At 39.4% G+C, this 22182-nt stretch overlaps 1 protein-coding gene across 6 annotated transcripts in view; it reads right to left on the bottom strand.

The window, feature by feature from the left end:
* Positions 1 to 2981: 2981 nt before the first annotated feature.
* Positions 2982 to 22182, bottom strand: part of LOC149119932 (uncharacterized) — a 32860-nt gene continuing 13659 nt past the window's right edge. For 2 of the 6 annotated variants that reach the window (XM_089323611.1, XM_089323610.1), the window contains exons 2-5: positions 18350 to 18485; positions 9405 to 9531; positions 9070 to 9162; positions 2982 to 6359 (exon numbers count right to left, since the gene is read on the bottom strand). In XM_089323611.1, coding sequence (XP_089179737.1) covers positions 3646 to 6359; positions 9070 to 9162; positions 9405 to 9531; positions 18350 to 18358 — 2943 coding nt within the window. In that variant the 5' untranslated portion in view covers positions 18359 to 18485 and the 3' untranslated portion in view covers positions 2982 to 3645. The remainder of the gene's footprint in view (positions 6360 to 9069; positions 9163 to 9404; positions 9532 to 18349; positions 18486 to 22182) is intronic. The other 4 variants (XM_089323609.1, XM_089323608.1, XM_089323613.1 and 1 more) reach the window with 2 other exon arrangements.

The following is a 22182-nucleotide window of genomic DNA, read 5'->3' as shown; positions in this document are numbered from 1 at the left end:
ATCCCACACTCTAGGGTACAATGAATACACTGTGTAATTATCAAAGAATGAGTACAGATAACTTAAACTTCTTCATTTTCCTTTATTTATTTATTATTTATTTGTTTGATAGGAAGAGTTACAAAGAGAGACAAAGGGAGTGGGGAGAAAAGGAATATGCATATTTATCCAAGATGGTGCTGGCAAGCAAGCTCAGGAAATGGTGGCGGATCCAACCTGGCAAAGGATCCTACCTAGCAACAGGCAGCGCTTGGTTATGGCATAAACTGCCCCTTGACTGGATTGGCTACCTTGGCTATATAAGCTGCTGCACCGAAATAAAAAAAATTCTACGAGCTGCTCACCTCTACTCCACTCCCAGTGTCTGTGTCATGATTCCATGCCCCTTGCCCCCATCATGCTTCTCCTCTCAGAATGAATCCACAGAAACACAGAGAGAGAGAATCTTCTATCGACAAATTCACAACCCAAGTTATCACAAAGGTCAGACATGGGCCAAAGCAATGCTAGGATCAAGAAACTTCTTCCAGGTCTCCCATCTAGGTACAAGGACCCAAGGACTTGGGACATCTTTGGCAGCTATCCTAGGCAAATTACTAGAAGTTGGATGGGAAGTAGAGCAGCCAGGACTTTAATTGAGGCCAATATGGGATACTGGTGCTACAAATGTCTGCTTGCCACAACACCAGCCCCTAAATTATTTTGAGGACTCACACCCTTCAGCTCTTTTGTGAAAGCAAGCCTCTGTAAGGGCTATTATGTAAAATTACAAATTAATCTGGAAAACTTACACAGCACATCTTTGCAAAGTTATGGAACAAAACTAAAAGTAATCACCCTTCTCAAAATTATGGCAGAAACACTACTGACCTAGAAAACAGACACTAAGGATAAGTCTACTAGTGATGGGCATTTGGTACATCATGTAACATGTTGTTTAGAGTTACCCCAACCCATACTGCAGTGGCTGTGGTTGGATTCTAGTTCAGCAATCAAATTCACCATCCTGATACTATAGGATTTATCAAATGATGGCTCAAGTGACTGGAAAACTGCCACCTATTTGGGAGAACTAGCTTGAGTTCCTGGCTTCAGGCTTTGACCTAGTTTAGCCCTGGCTACCATATGAATTGTAAATCAGTGGGTGGGAGATCACACTCTTTCTCAAAATCTATCTCTGCTCTTAAACCAAATGAAAAATAAATAATTGAACAAAAATTATTTTAGACTCAAGAAATACATTCAAAAACAAATGAAGGGGGTAAAAAGCTTAATAGTATCTCTTATGGGAATATTCAATGGAAATTCATAGGAAAGGTTAATTTTTTAAAAGATTTATTTGAAAGTCAGAGCTTCACAGAGAGGGAAGGATAGACAGAGAGAGGTCTTCCATCCAGTGGATCACTCTCCAGCTGGCCACAACAGCCAGAGCTGAGCTAACCCAAAGCCAAGAGCCAGGAGCTTTGTTTGGTCTTACCACATGGGTGAAGGGGCTCAAGGACTTGGGCCATCTTCTACTGCTTTCCAAGGCCATAGCAGAAAACTAGATTGGAAGTGGAGCAGCCAGGACTCAAAACGGTGCCCATATGTGATGCTGCTACTTCAAACAGTGGCTTCACTGCTACAGCATTGGCCCCATAAGAGTAATGTTAAAACAGGAATTCTCTACAAAGATTTTCAACCTCATAGATATATGATAGAAAACAGAGAAAAGAAACAATGTATTAATGTGGAGTCCTGGGGCTGGCACTCTGATGCAGTAGGTTAGTTATCCACCTGTGGCATTGGCATCCCATGGGGTACGGTTCTAGTCCTGGCTGCTCCTCTTCCAATCCAGCTCTCTGCTGTGGTGTGGAAAAGCAGGCTGCCTGCACCCATGTGGGAGACTGGGAGGAGGTGCCTAGCTCCGGGCTTCAGATCTGCACAGCTCTAGCTGTTGTGACCATTTGGAGAGTGAACCAATGGATGAAAAGCCTTTCTCTCTGTCTCTCCATCTTACTGTAACTCTACCTCTCAAATACATAAAATCTTTTAAAAAAATGTGGAGTTCTGATGTAAAGGAATAAAAATCTAGTTGAAAGATTGATAAAACAGCACATTTTTGTTCAAATACCATGTTAGAACTAACCCCTGCACCTAAAATCTGAACCAAAACACTAGTTCAGTGAAAACATGGATTTAACATCTGCTTAACTGTTATTTGTAACACATATAAGAAGCTATAAGTTGTTTGTATAATGTTTGTCATAAAGATCTAATGATTTCTGCTAGCTTGAAAAATCAACTAAAATTCAACTGAACACATAAAACAAGATTACTTATGATATTAAACCACTGTGAAGGACCTAAAAGACAGAATAAAAAAGCAAATTGATGAGGATGGGATGGATAAATGATATCATCTGGTCTTAGAAATGAAAGCTGCATTCACATTGCCAGACATCAGGGACTTCCTGGATGAGATTCTGTCCATTGGACTGCAGGAGGAGAAGCCTACAAGCTGGCGAGGAAATACAATGAAGCAGCCACAAGGCTGGGCCATCTCTGAAAACTGCTATGTTTACTGAGGTGATGGCAGTTTCTAGGTGGTGATGGCTTCCAGCACTATCATGATGGAAGTCTCCCTAGAGGTAACCAAGAAGGCTTTCAGAACCAAGGTGGAGACAGTGGTGGAGATGACTACCAAGGAGTTCACCATCAGTGTAGTTAATGAATACAACCAGATCTGCTGGGTCAACAATAGCCAGAGTAACAAGAACTCCAAAAATTAAGGCTGTTGCAATTTGGAAACCACAGCTTTCCAAAGGCATTACAGCCAGGCAACCTACAATCTATATGAATTTCATGGTGAGCAATGAGAGTTGAATTCTGGTATTCTGAGTAATTATATCCATAAAATTAATCCTCATGTGAATTCTCTTATGTTTGAAGAGGTGTGATTTACATCAAAAGGGTTTTTTTTTTATTTTTTGACAGAGTGGACAGTGAGAGAGAGTGAGAGACAGAAAGGTCTTCCTTTTGCCGTTGGTTCACCCTCCAATGGCCACTGTGGCTGGCACGCTGTGGCCGCCGCACCACACTGATCCAAAGCCAGGAGCCAGGTGCTTCTCCTGGTCTCCCATGCAGGTGCAGGGCCCAACCACTTGGGCCATCCTCCACTGCACTCCCGGGCCACAGCAGAGAGCTGGCCTGGAAGAGGGGCAACCGGGACAGAATCCGGTGCCCTGACCGGGACTAGAACCCGGTGTGCCAGTGCTGCAAGGCGGAGGATTAGCCTATTGAGCCACAGCACCAGCTCAAAAGGGTTTTCTACACTTGTTATCCTCCTAAGTTTCTCCCTTGTGTAACTGTGAGGGAAATTCTGTGTGAATTCTCTGATGTCTTAGGAGTTAAAATTAGTAGCAAAACGCTTTCCCACAATCATTACATTCATGAGGTTTCTCCCTTGTATGAATTATCTGATGAAGAGTTTTGACTTACAACCAAAAGATTTTGCATAGTCATTACATACAGAAGGATACTCCTTAACTGAATACTCAGATGCATTATGAGGTTAGATTTCTGGCCAAAGGCTTTTTCACAATCATTGCATTCATAAGGTTTCTGCACTGGGGGAATTCTCTGAATCATAATGAATTGTGAGTTCTAGCCAAAGGCTTTTCCACAGGGATTAGATTTATAAGGCTTATTCCCTGTGTGAATTCTCTGATGTGATCTGAGGTTTGAATTCTGGCCAAGGCTTTTCAAGTCATTACATTCATAAGGTTTCTCACCTGTGTAAATTCTGTGACATATGATTTGCTGTGACTTACTGGCAAAGGATTTTCCACAGTCATTGCATTCATGAATTTCTCCCTTGTGTGAATTCCTCAATATTTTTAAGAGTTGTGACTTACTAGCAAAGGCTTCTCCAGTCATTACATTATAAGGTTTCTTCCCTGTGTGAATTCTCTGATGATTGATGAGTTGTGACTTCTGGCTAAAGGCTTTTCCACAGTCATTACATTCATAAGGTTTCTCACCTGTGTGAATTCTCTGATGTTTGATGAGGTCTGACTTATGGCCAAAGGCTTTCCCACAGTCAGTACATTCATGAGGTTTCTCACCTGTGTGAATTCTCTGATGTCTGAGGAGGACTGACTTCCTGCCAAAGGCTTTTCCACAGTCAGTACATTCATGAGGTTTCTCACCTGTGTGAATTCTCTGATGTTTGTTGAGGTCTGACTTATGACAAAAGGCTTTTCCACAGTCATTGCATTCATAAGGTTTCTCACCTGTGTGAATTCTTTGATGCACTACAAGATATGACCTCTGGCCAAAGGCTTTTCCACATTCATTACATTCATAAGGTTTCTGACCTGTATGAAATCTCTGATGTTTGATGAGGTATGACTTCTGGCCAAAGGCTTTTCCACAGTCATTACATTCATAAGGTTTCTCCCCTGTGTGAATTCTCTGATGTGTGATGAGTAGTGACTTAGCAGCAAAGCCTATTCCACAGTCATTACATTCATAAGATTTCTCCCCTGTGTGAATTCTCTGATGTGTGAGGAGGACTGACATCCTGCTAAAGGCTTTTCCACATTTATCACATTCATAAGGTTTCTCCCCTGTGTGAATTCTCTGATGTTTGTTGAGGTCTGACTTATGGCCAAAGGCTTTTCCACATTTATCACATTCATAAGGTTTCTCACCTGTGTGAATTCTCTGATGCACTACAAGATATGACTTAAGGCCAAAGGTTTTTCCACATTCATTACATTTGTGAGGTTTCTCCCCTGTGTGAATTCTCTGATGTTTGATGAGGACTGACTTATAACCAAAGGATTTTCCGCAGTCATTACATTCATAAGATTTCTCCCTTGTGTGAATTCTCTGGTGTTTGATGAGGTATGACTTCTGGCCAAAGGCTTTTCCACTGTCATGACCTTCATAAGATTTGTCCCCTGTGTGAATTCTCTGATGTGTGATGAGTAGTGACTTAGCAGCAAAGGCTATTCCACAGTCATTACATTCATAAGATTTCTCCCCTGTGTGATTTCTCTGATGTGTGAGGAGGACTGACTTCCTGCTAAAGGCTATTCCACAGTCATTACATTCATAAGATTTCTCCCCTGTGTGATTTCTCTGATGTGTGAGGAGGACTGACTTCCTGTTAAAGGCTTTTCCACAGTCATTACATTCATAAGGTTTCTCACCTGTGTGAATTCTCTGATGTTTGTTGAGGTCTGACTTATAAACAAAGGCTTTTCCACAATCATTACACTCATAAGGTTTCTCACCTGTGTGAATTCTCTGATGTGTCAGAAGGACTGACTTCCTGCTAAAGGCTTTTCCACAGTCATTGCATTCATAAGGTTTCTCACCTGTGTGAATTCTCTGATGTTTGTTGAGGTCTGACTTATAAACAAAGGCTTTCCCACAATCATTACACTCATAAGGTTTCTCACCTGTGTGAATTCTCTGATGTTTGATGAGGTCTGACTTCTGGCAAAAGGCTTTCCCACAGTCATTACATTCATAAGGTTTCTCCCCTGTGTGAATTCTCTGATGTTTGACGAGGTCTGACTTCTGGCCAAAGGCTTTTCCACATTCATTACATTCATAAGGTTTCTCCCCTGTGTGAATTCTCTGATGTTTGATGAGTTGAGACTTACTAGCAAAGGCTTTTCCACATTCATTACATTCATAAGATTTCTCCCCTGTGTGAATTCTCTGATGTATGGTGAGGACTGACTTCCTGCTAAAGGCTTTTCCACAGTCATTACATTCATAAGGTTTCTCTCCTGTGTGAATTCTCTGATGTCTGATGAGTTGTGACTTCTGGCCAAAGGCTTTTCCACAGTCATTACATTCATAAGGTTTCTCCCCTGTGTGAATTCTCTGATGTCTGATGAATTGTAACTTAGCAGCAAACGCTTTTCCACAGTCATTACATTCATAAGGTTTCTCCACTGTGTGAATTCTCTGATGATTGTTGCCTTGTGACTTACTAGAAAAGGCTTTTCCACATTCATTATTTTCATGAGATTTCTCCCCGATGTGAATTCTTTGATGCGTTATGAGGTTTGTCTCCTGGCCAGAGGCTTTTCCACAGTCATAAAGTTTATGAGATTTCACCTCTGTGTGAATTTTCTGATGTATGATGAGGTATGATTTCTTGAAAGTAGCTTTTCCATGTTCACTATTTCTCTTTTCAATAATCAGTTTTGGAATATGGCTTAAACTTAAATTAAGTGTTTTTCTTAATTCAGCTCTCTTGCAAGTTGATGTCTTATTATTTTTCATTACATTCTGATTTAGATTTTTGTCCTGACTTTCCTGGTTGATCCTAGGCAGGCCATCCCTTTTTATGGACACTGAAAAAATTCAAAAAAAAAAAAAATCACTGAATCACATATAACTATTTCTTCCAGTATATTTATTTAAAGGGAATGAAGTTACTTGTTATCCAAGTGGCATAAGATTTTAACAAAATCAGTACAACATACTAATTTATGACCGTTATATTGTTTTTTTCTCCCTAACACATGGATATATTAATTTCTTCCAATACATATCCCAAAGTTCTTCATAATCTTGTTTACTACCTGAATTTTTTTTTTCAAAGTATGGCAGAATGGCTTTTGTGGCAACATGTGTTAAGTCACTGCTTGGGATGCCTGCATCCAAAACAGGCTACTCTGCTTCCAATACATCTGCTTATGTAAACTGTAAGGCAGCAAATGATGGTTCATGTGCTTGATACCACATAATACATAAGAGAAAACTAGAGGAATCCCAGGCTTTTGGCTTCAGACTTGTCACACTTAATTGTAGGCATCTGGGGAGTGAGCTAGTAGAAAATCTCCTCTCACTGACTTTTTGCTGTACACAGATGAAAAAAGTATATGTGATTGTAAAGAATGGACAAATATTTAGTAAAAATATTTATCCATTGTCTAGCAACCAAGTTTTCCCTATTCTTTTTCCTAGTTTATTTTTTATAAAAAATTGTGTATTTTGTGCTTCTCTGATATTGAAAGTATAAATATGGGAAGTTTTATTAGATCATTCACTTGCAGGTGCAAAAGAGTGAAATACATCTTTAAGCAGGAGCACATTTAAGGGACAAGATTTGAATCTATGGCTGTCTCATGTTCATTCTTCACTGGGAAATGGCATTTGTGGGATTTTTCAAATGAAAAACTGTTTTATTTGCACTCTATAACAGCAGACTCATATTCCTAAGGAAACCTGAACATCTTCGGTTTCTCAGAACTACAGCAGGTACAGAAAAATTCCAATGTACCATCTTGGGTACAGACTTATGTTGGGTATAGACTTATCAGAATTGTTTCTGCAACCCAGGTGTGTTTACTTTTTTTAAAAAAGTGTTTTCTAGTTCATTATGAAATTACCATCCTTGGTTATCTCCTCTCAATTCTTTCTATAAACACTCCTTTGTGATAATTTGAGTTTCTAAGGCTCTTGATCAGTTTTCTCTTATTTTCATAGAAAACTTCATTTCCTATGCCTTTCACATCTTTTTTGTTGTTTTTCAATGATAATGAAAAATTAGAAAATTCATACTTCAAGCTCTACTCAAACAAATATGAAACCACTGGGGCTGGCACTGTAGCACAGCAGGTTAACACCCTGGCCTGAAGTGCTGGCATCGATATGGGCACCAGTTTGAGACTGAGCTGCTCCACTTTCAATCCAGCTTTCTGCTATGGCCTGGGAAAACAGTGGATGATGGTCCAAGTCCTTGGGCCCCTACACCCACGTGGGAGATCTGGAGGAAGCTCCTGTCTCCTGGCTTCAGATCAACACAGCTCCGGCCATTGCATAAAATTGGGGAGTGAAGTATTAGATGGAAGACCTCTTTCTCTCTGGCTCTCCTCTCTCTCTGTAACTCTTTCAAATAAATAAATACAATTTTAAAAACATATAAAAATATGAAAACATGAAGTTACTTGACCTTGGGTAACTCAGAATCTCATGACTTTTTTTTTTTACAGGCAGAGTTAGTGTGAAAGAGAGAGAGACAGAGAGAAAGGTCTTCCTTTCCATTGGTTCACCAGCCAAATGGCTGCTATGGCCAGTGTGCTGCGCCGATCTGAAGCCAGGAGCCAGGTGCTTCCTCCTGGTCTCCCATGCAGGTGCAGGGCCCAAGGACTTGGGCCATCCTCCACTGCCCTCCCAGGCCAAAGCAAAGAGCAGTACTGGAAGAGGAGCAATGGGGACAGAATCCAGTGCCCCAACTGGGACTAGAACCCAGGGTGCCAGTGCTGCAGGCAGAGGATTAGCAAAGTGAGGTGCAGTGCCAGCCTCTCATGACTTTCTTAATGAGTCTAGAATCACTGGTTTTCATGCTTAGCTCCATGATTTTCATGTTTAGTTCCATAATTGCTGACATTACAGTATAGAGGCTTACTCCTGACCATCTTGTAACATTTACTTACTTGAGAATCAGAGATACAGAGAATGAGACACAAAGAGAATGAAACAAGGGGTTGTCAGCCACTGGCTCAATTCTCAAATGTTTCCAACAACTTATCATTTTCTTATTTATCTGAGAGTCACAGAGGAAAAAAAAATAAAAAAAGAGACAAAGAAAGAGAAAGCATTTATTGGTTCAGTCCTGAGATGCAAAATAGCAAGTTTCCTGCCTGGGCAAAAACATGATTGGAAACTCAATCTGAGTGATGAGTAAATAACAAAAGTTACCAAGTTAATGAGCACAAAAGGAATTAATAACCTGATGAAGGAAAGTGTATTGAAGAAGAAATTAGCATTTGAGGAATGTATCTAAACTAGAAAAATGCCTTAGTAACATCAGAAGAGGATTGGAAGGGTTTTGTTTTGGTTTGGTTTGGTTTTTTGAAATCAAAGAACATCTTCACCCAAGAACAAAAGAATTGGTGAAATACTGGTACCCCTAGATACTCTGTGTCTGAGTTTCTGGTGCACAAAAGCAGCTGTCACCAGGAGTAAGACTTGGTAATAATTCATGGAAAGAGCACCAGTCAAGACCTGTTGCACTCTTTCTGCCTTGGCCCCCCTGCCCATTATGTGCAAACTGACCTGGAGGGCTCTGATTTAGACATTCTTCCATCATCCATGGCTCTGCACCTTGCTCCAACTTGACGATCAAGTCAGGTTTGCTAATGCATTGTCCTATTAATGGAAACAATATAAGACTTTGTGAAATCTATCTTGGGTTAATTAAAGGAGTACAGCTTGGTCTAAGAGCTATGCAACAGATGTTTGAATATGAATCCTTTCCTCAATGGCAGGTACTCAGATTATTCATGGACTTAAATTCTATACCTGCCCATTATTAAATTTTATGAAGTGTTCACTTATTTGTCAAATAGCAAGAAAATATTACCATTCAGCTTGTGATGGAAGTCACTCACCCAAGGAGAACAGACTGCTGTAAGTCTCTAGCATCACATCCTTGTACAGGATTTTCTGAGCTTTGTTCATATTCTGCCATTCTTCCCAGGTGAAGTACACAGCAAGGTCTTCAAATGTTATCATCACCTGTGATAGAACACTTTTGATCAACATATCAATTCTGTCACATAAAGATATTGACCATTGTATATTTTCTATATGGGTATGAAGGAGGAAGAAAGGACATGGTTTCTTCTTTTTTTTTTTTTGAAAGAGTTATACAGAGAGAGAAAGAGAGGCAGAGGCAGAGAGAGGGGGGGGGTCTTCCATCTGCTGGTTCACTCTCCAGATGACAACAATGGCCAGAGCTGTGCTGATCCAAAGCCAGGAGCCAGGTGTTTCTTCTGGGTCTCCCACAAGGGTGCAGGGACCCAAGCACTTGGGCCATCTTCTACTGCTTTCCCAGGCCATAGCAGAGAGCTGGATCAGAAGTGCAGCCACTGGATCTCAAACTGGCATGCATATAGGATGTCAGCGCTGCAGGTGGTGGTTTTACCCACTATGACACATCACCAGCCCTAAGAATCTGGTTTAATCTTAGGCTTGCTGAGCATTGGGCAGCCACACAGAATCATTCAACAGGGAGTCAATTCTCTACTCTAAAGGCTGTAAAAATTACCCAAAGGAGGGAAACAGGAGTTTCAGGTCACAAACAGCCAGAATCTGTCAAGGGAGATTGCACAGCAGGCTGAAAGAGGCACAATATTGACTCTTAAATGAGCAATGCTAAGGAGAAGAATGTAGAATTATTCAGGGGAAAAGACAAGAAACCTTCATTGAAGCTATGAGGGGAATGAACAATGCTTGCAGCCCATATGTATGCCAGTTTGTGTATTAGTTGCTCCACTTCTGAGCCAGTTCCCTGCTATTATTCCTGGAAAAGCAGCAAAAGATGGCACAAGTATGTGCACCTCTGCCACCCACATGGCAGACCTAGATGCAGCTCTTAGATTCAGCCTGGCTCAACCTTGGCCATAGTAGCCATTTTGAGGAGTGAATCAATCGATGGAAGATCTCATAACTATTTATTTCAAATACACAAATAAATATTTAAAAGTTACTTATTTGAAAGGTAGAGTTCCAGAGAGAGAGAGAAATAGAGATCATCCATCTGCTTGTTCACCCCCAAATAGCTGCCATGTGGAGCTGGGCCAATCTGAAGCCAGCAGCCAGGGGTTTCTTCTGGATCTTTTACATGGATGCATAAGCTTGGACTTGGGACACATTCCACTGTTTTCCCAGACACATTACCATGGATCTGGATTGGAAATGATACAGCTGAGACATGAACCTCTGCATGAGATATACATCAACTTTCCCAGGTTCTCTATGCACTTATTCACAAAGTTTCCTGGTATAATCAGTAGTGTAAACAATAGTCTACCCTGGATTCCTACCGAATTTAAACAGGGTACTCAATACAAATTTTTGATCAGTTCCAAAATATATATCAGAAGAAAAATAATTTACATAGTACTGCCTAATTTCCAACAGTCAAATGCAGTCAAAGAATCTGACAGTTTGAAGAGATAGTCTAAAAGAATGAGTAATAAAATATAATTCATAAGTCAGAACTTGGCTAGGGAAAATAGGAATTCATAGATTCCCAAAATAAACTAATATGGCCTGATAAATGGAAACTCCATGTCTTCATGTATTAAATTTCATTATCTTAAAAATCTACCCAAAATGGATGTTTCTTCTGCATATTCTACATGAGTGCATAAGCTAAAGGACTTGGGACACATCCCATTGATTTCCCAGACACATTACCATGGAGCTAGATTAGAAATGATGCAACTGAAACATAAACCATTGCCCATATGGGAGGCTGGCAACACAGGTGGAGGCTTTAATTGCTACATCACAGCACTGGCCCCAATAAATCTTTTTAAAAATCTAGATAAAGCAGAAAAATGCAAAAGGTATAAACTACACTTGTATATATGTATATATTTCTAAAAAGTGCATAATATGATCCATTTGTAAATCTAAAATTTATTTTTAAATGCTATAATTAAAAAAAAAGAAAGACACTGATTCTTATTCTCAACAGTATGAGATATACATCAACTTTCCCAGGTTCTCTATGCACTTATTCACAAAGTTTCATAGGTGTAATCAGTGGTGTAAACAATAGTCTTATCCTGGGACCCTACTAAATTTAATCAGGGTACAAAATACAAAGTTTTGATAAGTTCCAAAATATGTATCAGAAAAAATAGTTTACTTGGTAGATCTCACTTTAACTATAGTATTGCCTAATTTCCAATAGTCAAGTACAGTCAAAAATCTGACAGTTGGAAGAGATAGTCTAAAAGAGTAATAAAATATAGTTCTTAAGTCATAACTGGTTAGAGAAAATAAGAATTCATAGATTCCCAAAGTAAATTAAGATGGCCTGATTAATGTAAACTCAATGTCTTCATGTATTAAATTTTATTATATTAAATGTCCATCCAAAATGGATGTAAATCTATGACTGTATACCATCAAATAATTAGATAACATTGGGGAAACCCTGCAAAACATTGGCATGGAGAACACTTCTTGGAAAAAACCCCAGAGGCACAGGCAATTAAAGCCAAAACTGATAAATGGGATTACATCAAATCGAGAAGCTTCTGTACTGCAAAAGAAACACTCAACAAAGTGAAGAGGCAACCTACAGAATGAGAGAAATTATTTGCAAACTATGAAACTGATAAAGAATCAATTACTAGAATAGATAAAGAGATCAAGAAACTCAACAACAACAAAACAAACAACCCAGTTAAGAAATGGGGAAAGGACTTAAACAGGCATCTTTCTCTTTTTTAAAAAAGATTTTTATTATATTTTATTTGAAAGAGCTACAGGGAGACAGAGAGAGAGAGAGAGGATTTCCATGGCCAAAACAGCCAGAGCTTCACAGATCCAAATCCAGGAGCCAGGAGATTCTTCCAGGTCTCCCACATGGGTGCAGGGGCCCACAGACTTGGGCCACCTTCTACTATTTTTCCAGGCCATAGCAGAGAACTGGGTTGGAAGTGTAGCTATCAGGTCTCGAATTGTCCATATAGGATGCCAGCACTGCCAGAAGCAGCTTTACCCATTATGCCACTGTGCCAGCACCCAAACTGGCATTTTTCAAAAGAGGAAATCCAAATGGCCAATAGACACATGAAAAAATGCTCAGGATCATGAGCTGCCAGGGAAATCAAATTAAAACCACAAGGAGGTTTCATATCCTCATTACAATGGCTCTCATTAGAAATCAACAAACAAATGCTGACAAAGATGTGGGAAAAAAGGTACCCTAATTCACTGTGGGTGGGAATGAAAACTGGTAAAGCCACTATCCATAGACAATATGAAGATACCTCAGAAATCTGAATATAGACCAGTCATATGACCTAGGCATTCTACTTCTGGGAATTTACCCAAAGGAAATGGAATCAGCATATAAAAGAGTTTTCTGTACCCTCATGTTTATTGCAGCTGAATTAACAATAACTAAGATATGAAATCAATACAAATGCCTTTCAATTGAAGACTGGATAAAGAAGTTATGGGATATTGACACCATGGAGTAATACACAGTGTTAAAAACAAGAACAAAAAAAAAATTGAGTTGCTTGCAGCAAAATGGATGAAGCTGGAAAATATACTGAGTGAAATAAGCCAGTCCCAAAAGGACAAATATATTGTTCTCCCTGACCTGTGATAACAAATAGAGCACCTAAATTGTAATCTATAGAAGAGAAATTGACATTTTGACTTTCAACAGCCCTTTTCTTGACTGCTGAGGAACAGTTAATTTTTTTTTGGTACTATTTGTTGAGCTCTTATGTGTATAAAGCTAATTAAAAAACAGATGTTAGTAAAAATTCAGACTGGGAAGAGGAGAGGGAGGAGGAAGAAGAGTGAGAGAGTGGGATGGTGGGTACAGTGGGAAGAATCAACATGTGCCTAAAGTTGTAATTATAAAATATATCAAATTAGTATTCTTTAGATAAATGTTTTCTGGGGAAAAATTATTACATTAGACTTAATTAATAAAAAGCACTTTACTCCAACTTTCACCATTTGCAAATTAATTTATCTGTTAAATCTGGAAAAATAAATGGCACCTCATGACAGATTACTAATATCTTAGTGTTATATGGCATCTATTATGTCTACAATGCCTCATATCTAATATTAACATATCTGATGCCTCTCAATAAATGACATTTCTTGGCTATTACAAGCATAGCAAATGTGTTTTGCTCAAAGCTTTTTGAAAAGCCCCTCAGGCTCAGTTTGCTTTCACCTTGAAAAGACATTTCTTCTAGGGTATACATGGGCACCTCAATGAGACTGGCATCAGACACAATTTTTACAAAGAATTTAACTGCACCCAACTTTTATTAGGAGCACAAGCATACATCCTTACTGAAGGAGACTATTTGACACACTTGTGAAGAACATACAAGGCTAATACCTTACAGTGCTTCTTGGGTTATGGTGCAATGCATGCCTCATTTCAAAAATTAATTGTCACTAATACTACAGATCAGCCCATCTTTTATGGGACCCTCTCCAATGAAAGGTATACTAAAATCAGTCAAAATAAATTCTATAGGTGCTATCCTTAGTGGTCTCTGTGTATTCTCCATTCTAGTGGCTCACATGGCTTCTAGATTACCTGGGACAAATGTGAAGTCCATTAGTTCTCAAGGCCCACCCATAAAAGGGACTTTGTACCAGATGGGTTCTATATCCTTGAACTACAAGAATACTATCATAGCATTAATGCTCCAAACTGATTCAGCTTCCTGCTAATGTGTTTAGGAAGGCAGCACAGGATGGCCCAAATGCTTGGGCTATTGAACCCATGTGAGAGAACTGGAAGAAGCTCCAGTCTCCTGACATTAGGGAATTCTCTCAAACTCCTTGATGAGACCAGTATTACCTCCATTCCAAAACCAGAAAAAAAATATACAACACAGAAAATATAGAACAATACCACCAATGAACATAGATGTAAAAATCCTCTTCAAAAGTACTTGCTAATTGAATCCAACAACACATAAGAAAGATCACTCACACAGACCAAGAAGGATTTATCACTTTGTATGAGGGAATGGTTCAATATATACAAAACAATTAATGTGATATATCACATTAACAAACTGAATGAAAACCGTATGATGATTTCAATAGATGCATAAAAAGTACTTGATAAAACACAAAATGCTTTCATTATAAAAATTGTAAACATATTGGGTGTATAAAGAACATTACTTAACAAAATCAAGGCAATATATGGCAAATGTTCAACAGCATCATATTGAATGAGAAAACTTGGAAGCATTTCCACTAAGAACTAGAACCAGATGAAGCTGCTCACTCTCACCACTGATATTCTCAAAGTTTTAACCAGAGCAACAATAAAAGAAAAGGAAATTAAAGAAATACAAATTAGAAAAGAGAAACTAAAAGTATCCCTGTTTGCAGATAACGTGATCTTATATATAGGGAAAACAAAAGACTCCACAAAGAGACTATAGGAATACATGCATGAATTAGAAAAGAATAAACAAAATTGAAACCAATAAAAGAACACATAAAAAAATCAGTGAAAGGAGTTGTTTTTTAAAAAACAATAAACAAAATTGATACATCACTGGTGCAACTAACAAAAAAAAGAACCAAATCTATAAAATCAGAGATGAAAAAGGAAATGTAACAGTTATAAAAAGAATCATCAGAAATTATTGCAAAGAGCTGTATGCCAACAAACTAGGAAACCAAGAAGAAATGGATAGAGTCCTAGTAAAATACAATCTACCAAAATTAGTCATGAAGATACAGAACATCTAAAGAGGCCAATAATCAAGATGGAAACTGAATCAGTAATAAAGACCCTTCAAAAAAGCAAAGTCCAGGCCAGCGCTGTGGCTCAATAGGCTAATCCTCCATCTGTTGTGCCGGCACCCCAGGTTCTAGTCCCGGTCAAGGCATCGGATTCTATCCCGGTTGCTCCTCTTCCAGGCCAGCTCTCTGCTGTGTCAGGAGTGCAGTGGAGGATGACCCAAGTCCTTGGGCCCTGCACTCCATGGGAGACCAGGAGAAGCACCTGGCTCCTGCCTTTGGATCAGCACGGTGCGCTGGCCGCAGCGTGCCAGCTGTGGCAGCAATTGGAGGGTGAACCAACGGCAAAGGAAAACCTTTCTCTCTGTCTCTCTGTCCACTCTGCCTGTCAAAAAAAAAAAAAAAAAGTCCAGAACCAGACGGCTTCCCTGCTGAATTCTACCAGACTTTTTTTTTAAAGATTTATTTATTTATTTGAAAGTCAGAGTTACACAGAGAGAGGAGAGGCAGAGAGAGAGAGAGGTCTTTCATCCAATGGTTCACTCCCCAACTGGCTGCAACAGCTGGAACTGCACTGATCCAAAGTCAGAAACCAGGAGCTTCCTCTGGGTCTCCCACACTGGTGCAGGGACCCAAGGACTTCAGCCATCTTCTATTGCTTTCTCAGGCCATAGCAGAGAGTTGGATCAAAAGTGGAGCAGCCAGGTCTCTAGCCAGCGCCCATATGGGATGCCAGTACTTCAGGCCATGGTGTTAAAGTGCTGCACCACAGCACTGGCCCCTCCACCAGACATTTAAAGAAGACTTTTGGAACTTATAAGAGTTTGGTGAAGTGGCAGGATATTTAGGTAACACAAAAAATCAATACACAGACAATGCCATGCATGACAAAAAACTTGTAAGATCAGTATCATTCACAATAGCGCTAAAGAAAATCAAATACTTGAGCCGGCGCCGTGGCTCAATAGGCTAATCCTCCACCTTGCGGCGCCGGCACACCGGGTTCTAGTCCCGGTCGGGGCGCCGGATTCTGTCCCGGTTGCCCCTCTTCCAGGCCAGCTCTCTGCTATGGCCAGGGAGTGCAGTGGAGGATGGCCCAGGTGCTTGGGCCCTGCACCCCATGGGAGACCAGGAAAAGCACCTGGATCCTGGCTCCTGCCATCGGATCAGCGTGGTGCGCCGGCTGCAGCAGCGGCCATTGGAGGGTGAACCAACGGCAAAGGAAGACCTTTCTCTCTCTCTCTCTCACTGTCCACTCTGCCTGTCAAAAAAAAAAAAAAAAAGTCCAGAACCAGACGGCTTCCCTGCTGAATTCTACCAGACTTTTTTTTTAAAGATTTATTTATTTATTTGAAAGTCAGAGTTACACAGAGAGAGGAGAGGCAGAGAGAGAGAGAGGTCTTTCATCCAATGGTTCACTCCCCAACTGGCTGCAACAGCTGGAACTGCACTGATCCAAAGTCAGAAACCAGGAGCTTCCTCTGGGTCTCCCACACTGGTGCAGGGACCCAAGGACTTCAGCCATCTTCTATTGCTTTCTCAGGCCATAGCAGAGAGTTGGATCAAAAGTGGAGCAGCCAGGTCTCTAGCCAGCGCCCATATGGGATGCCAGTACTTCAGGCCATGGTGTTAAAGTGCTGCACCACAGCACTGGCCCCTCCACCAGACATTTAAAGAAGACTTTTGGAACTTATAAGAGTTTGGTGAAGTGGCAGGATATTTAGGTAACACAAAAAATCAATACACAGACAATGCCATGCATGACAAAAAACTTGTAAGATCAGTATCATTCACAATAGCGCTAAAGAAAATCAAATACTTGAGCCGGCGCCGTGGCTCAATAGGCTAATCCTCCACCTTGCGGCGCCGGCACACCGGGTTCTAGTCCCGGTCGGGGCGCCGGATTCTGTCCCGGTTGCCCCTCTTCCAGGCCAGCTCTCTGCTATGGCCAGGGAGTGCAGTGGAGGATGGCCCAGGTGCTTGGGCCCTGCACCCCATGGGAGACCAGGAAAAGCACCTGGATCCTGGCTCCTGCCATCGGATCAGCGTGGTGCGCCGGCTGCAGCGGCGGCCATTGGAGGGTGAACCAACGGCAAAGGAAGACCTTTCTCTCTCTCTCTCTCACTGTCCACTCTGCCTGTCAAAAAAAAAAAAAAAAAAAAAAAAGAAAATCAAATACCTTGGAATAAATTTAACCAAGGAAGTGAAAGATATCTACAATGAAAATTACAAAACATTCAAGAAATAGAAGACATAAAAAAGTGGAAAAATCTTCCATGTTCATATTTACATTGTATCAATTTAAAAAAATAATATTAGAAAAAAAAAGAAGACCTGAAATCAGATTTCTGATTCATCACTAATAAAAGTATTATTCTTCACTTCTGGCTGACTGTATTTAGTTTTATATTTATTTATTTTATATTCTTTAAAAAGACAGATAAATTTAATGTCACCATTCCTAACAAAGCCATCCGGAGTCATTCTTTTAGAACCATTTTCTACAACACTATTAATTTATCATGAATTTATATCCATATCTTCTAAAAAATATGCTATGTATCCTAGAGAAGGGAAGTCAAATTTTACATGGAATTTAGTTATGTTTACATATCACCACTCTCAACAAGAGAACATTGTTGTCCATCCTGTAGCAAATTTGAAATTGGGCATTTGGCCAAGTGTTTAAGATGCTGCTATGGACACTCACATTCCACAATGCAGATTTGAGTGCCAACTCCACTCCTGATTCAATTCCAGTTTCCTGTGAAAGCACACCCTGAAGAACACAATCTGGGATCAAGTTGGTGGGAGCTTTAGAGACATGTTGGAGACTGAGGGTATATTTATTTTTCTAAATAAAATTACTTATTTGAAAGAGAGAGAGAGAAAGAGAATCTTCCCTATCTCCAAGTCTTCCAAGCTAAAGTTACTACAAATGTGATCTGCTCTGTACATATGCTTATTGTGAACATGACATATAATGAAGATGGGATCTATGTGTTATCTTACCAAAGAGCCTCCATCATTCAGAAAGGACAAGACCTTACCTCTCAGCCACACTCACCCAGAACATATTGCTGGCAACAGGTAACTGGAGAGAGAACAAATGAGGACGGATTGCCCCCCAATTGGCAGCTGACAGGAGAGGGGTCCTGGTGTTTCCATTTCACTGTGTCAGGACAGGGGAGAAGAAAGCGGACCTGTTTTTAGAGAGCATCAAGTCTCTTATTCTTATTGAATCTTAAATTTTCTGTGGTATTTCTTTACTTCTTATACATTTTTGGGACATTATTAGCTTCTTGTCTAGATTTTAAGTAATTCTCATAAATTTTACTAACATGTGTCCCTACTGTTATTCACTGGCATGCCTAAATTCTATGAATCATTCAAATTTTTTTTTGACAGGCAGAGTGGATAGTGAGAGACAGAGAGAAAGGTCTTCCTTTGCCATTGGTTCACCCTCCAATGGCTGCCACGGCTGGCGCACTGCGGCCGGCGCACCGCGCTGATCCGAAGCCAGGAGCCAGGTGCTTCTCCTGGTCTCCCATGGGGTGCAGGGCCCAAGCACTTGGGCCATCCTCCACTGCCTTCCCTGGCCACAGCAGAGAGCTGGCCTGGAAGAGGGGCAACCGGGACAGAATCCGGCACCCCAACCGGGACTAGAACCCGGTGTGCCGGCACCACTAGGGTGGAGGATTAGCCTATTGAGCCATGGCGTTGGCCTGAATCATTCAATTTTAATACTTACATGCTTAGCTAATTATTAATTATGCTTGTAATTGCAAAATACTAATGACAAATTAGCTAAACACAATCAAATGTCAGTCTTAAATTTGATTCATGTTATTATTTAGTTGTTTTGGAAACTATGAAGATGTTGACTACATGTATCATTATAATTTTTAAAAGTCCTGTAATAGGCAACTCCATGTTCACTAAACTGGTAAAATCCAATGCATGTGTTAAAAAACATACATAGTGATAAATTTAGAAAAGCTGTTAAGTCTATGAGTTGCTGTCAAAGAGCTGAAAAACCTACAATGACTAACTATGTCATTAATTTAATATATAATGTTGAGAAAAGTATTTGTTAAAATTTCTGCTACAATGCACTAGATTTATTATTTCCAGAATGTATCTTTCCAATGTGTACTGTAGTCCTGTGCAAGATTTTAGTACCAGAATTTATAAAATGTGAAAGGTTTTCTCTTTTGTTTTTTAAAGATTTAGTTATTTATTTGAGAGGCAGAGTTACAGACACAGAGATGAAGAGAGAGAGAACAGAGGTCTTCTACCCACTGATTCACTCCCCAAATGGCCACAACAGTTGGAGGTGGGCTGATCTGACCTAGGAGCTAGGAGGTTCCTCTGCGCTCCCACATGGATGCAGGAGCCCAGACACTTGAGCCATATTCCAATTATTTCCCAGACCATTAGCAAAGAGCTGGATCAGAAGTACAATTGCAGGGACATGAACTGGTGCCCATATGTGACACCAGTGCTACAGGTGGCGGCTTAACTTAGGTCACAGCATTGGCCTAGGAAAAGGTTTTAGGAAGGCATCCTTCATGTAGACTAGTGTGTAATAATGTAAGATAAGATTTAGGTTTTATTTCCCATACATCATTATTTATTCTTTAGCAACTATGAACACTGAATATAATATATATATGTATATACTATGGAACTGTAGATTTTGTTTTCATTCCTTCTAATTTGCTTCTTAATGTCTGCTAATAAGACAATCTTATGGATTATTGTATTGATGCTACCTGTACACAGCCATCAGGCATTTCCTCTGCAGTATGTGTTCATGTATACAAGTTTTTCTGTGTTTGTATAGGTACATGCATGTACAGCTTTTCATGAGATAGTATTGAAAGTAATACTGTGAAAAAGCCTAACATGAATTTCAAATTCTCTGTCCCCTCCAGAAATGGCTGTCTATGATGCAAAGCATAGGGCCCTTTTATGGTCATGGACTGAAATGTGCCTCCTTAAAAACTCATACCTTGAAGTGCTAACAACTAATGCAACTCTAAGACAAAGTGCTTTAAAGCAAATCAAGTGATATCATATGTGTGAGTCCCATCAGGAGAATGTCATATGGAAAAATCATGCCTGTTATGATTTTGATCTTAGAATTGCAAACTCCACAGCACTGAGAAGTAAATTTTCATGATTTAAATCATATCCTCTGTGGTATTTTATTAGTAAATCAATACATCCTCATTGCTTCCACCATGTCCTGCAGTCACATAGAAGGTCTAATTATCAGAAAAATGTAGAAACTAAAAACTACAACTTCAAATGGCCAAAACATCTAGAAACCCAAGAAAGAAATCAGATAAGCAGGTATTATCCTTCTCAAAGACCCAGAAAAAACAAGAATGAGACAAATCCAAGGGCAGTAGTGAAAAGTGAATAATTACCACAACAGAAGTAAATAAGGAAGACTCTTAAGCGTATTAAAATGATCCAACATGGGAAGTGAGATACACAGCAGACCCATAGAATGGCAGGTGTCCTAACAGCACTCTGGCCTCAGAATCAGCCCTTAAGGCACATGGATCTAGCTGAAAAGCCCATGAGAGTATTACAGGCATGGAAAGCCAAGACACTCTGGCAAAAAAAAAAAAATATATCTAAATGAAAGATCTCCGGAGTGAGATCCCAGTGGAAAGAACAGGTCATCAAAGAAGGAGGTGCCTTTCTCTGAAGGGAGGAGAGAACTTCCACTTTGACTATGACCTTGCCTGAATATGATCAGGGTCAGTGAACTCAAAAGGCTTCCATAGCCTTGGCAACTCATGACAAGAGCCTAGGGTGATTACTGATGCCATAAACAAGAGTGTCAATTTGTTAAGTCAACAACAGGAGTCACTGTGCACTTACTCCTCATGGAGGATCTCTGTCCTTAATGTGCTGTACATTGTGATTTAATGCTATAACTAGTACTCAAACAGTATTTTTCACTTTGTCTTTCTATGTGGATGCAAACTGTTGAACCTTTACTTAATATATACTAAACTGATCTTCTGTATATAAAGAGAATTGAAAATGAATCTTGATGTGAATGGAAGGGGAGAGGGAGCGGGAAAGGGGAGGGTTGTGGGTGGGAGGGAAGTTATGGAGGGGAAGCCATTGTAATCCATAAGCTGTACTTTGGAAATTTATATTCATTAAATAAAAGTTAAAAAAAAAGAAAACATTTTAGATAAATGATGATATAGTTATATGACAAAATGTTATGCAATCTTTAAATACAACATTATAATAATACATTATGATGTGGAAAGATATTCTGATGTATTTATGAAAGCAGAAACAATTCAAAAATATTTTGTACAGTGTAACATTGTTTATGATAAAATATACATTTAAAAAAACCAAAAGAATAATATAAAATGTTATCAGTGGATATCTTTGGGTGATAGGATTGAAGTGATTTTTATGTATTTATTTGCGCTTATCTGTACTTTTCAAATTTTCTGCATGAAATACTTTTGTAATAAGAGAAGCACACTAAAAGCATTCTAAATTAAAAAAAAGATAAAACTGAAGAGCTGATTCTTTGAAAAGAAAGAATAATTCTCTAGCTAGGCAAACAAAAATAGGAAATAATTCAAATGAATGAAATCAAAGAGAAGAACGGTATCTATTCAAACAGGAAAATAAGAATTCAAATTTATATTTCTTGTTATAGATAATATAGGTCTATTAGGAGATTGGAGAACTGGAACTGATAAATGGATTCAGTAAAATTGGCAATACAATATAAAAAAATCAGTAGGACTTTTGTACATAACATTGAACTCACTGGAAAAAATTATAAGAATATATTTACAATTATGACAAGAACATAAAATATCTTACAATAAATTCAACTAAGGATTT

This window comes from Oryctolagus cuniculus, chromosome 21, assembly GCF_051225735.1.
Source record: "Oryctolagus cuniculus isolate XC-2025 breed Fujian yellow rabbit chromosome 21, ASM5122573v1, whole genome shotgun sequence".
Lineage (NCBI taxonomy): Eukaryota > Metazoa > Chordata > Mammalia > Lagomorpha > Leporidae > Oryctolagus > Oryctolagus cuniculus.
This window is presented reverse-complemented; position numbering and strand designations above follow the sequence as displayed.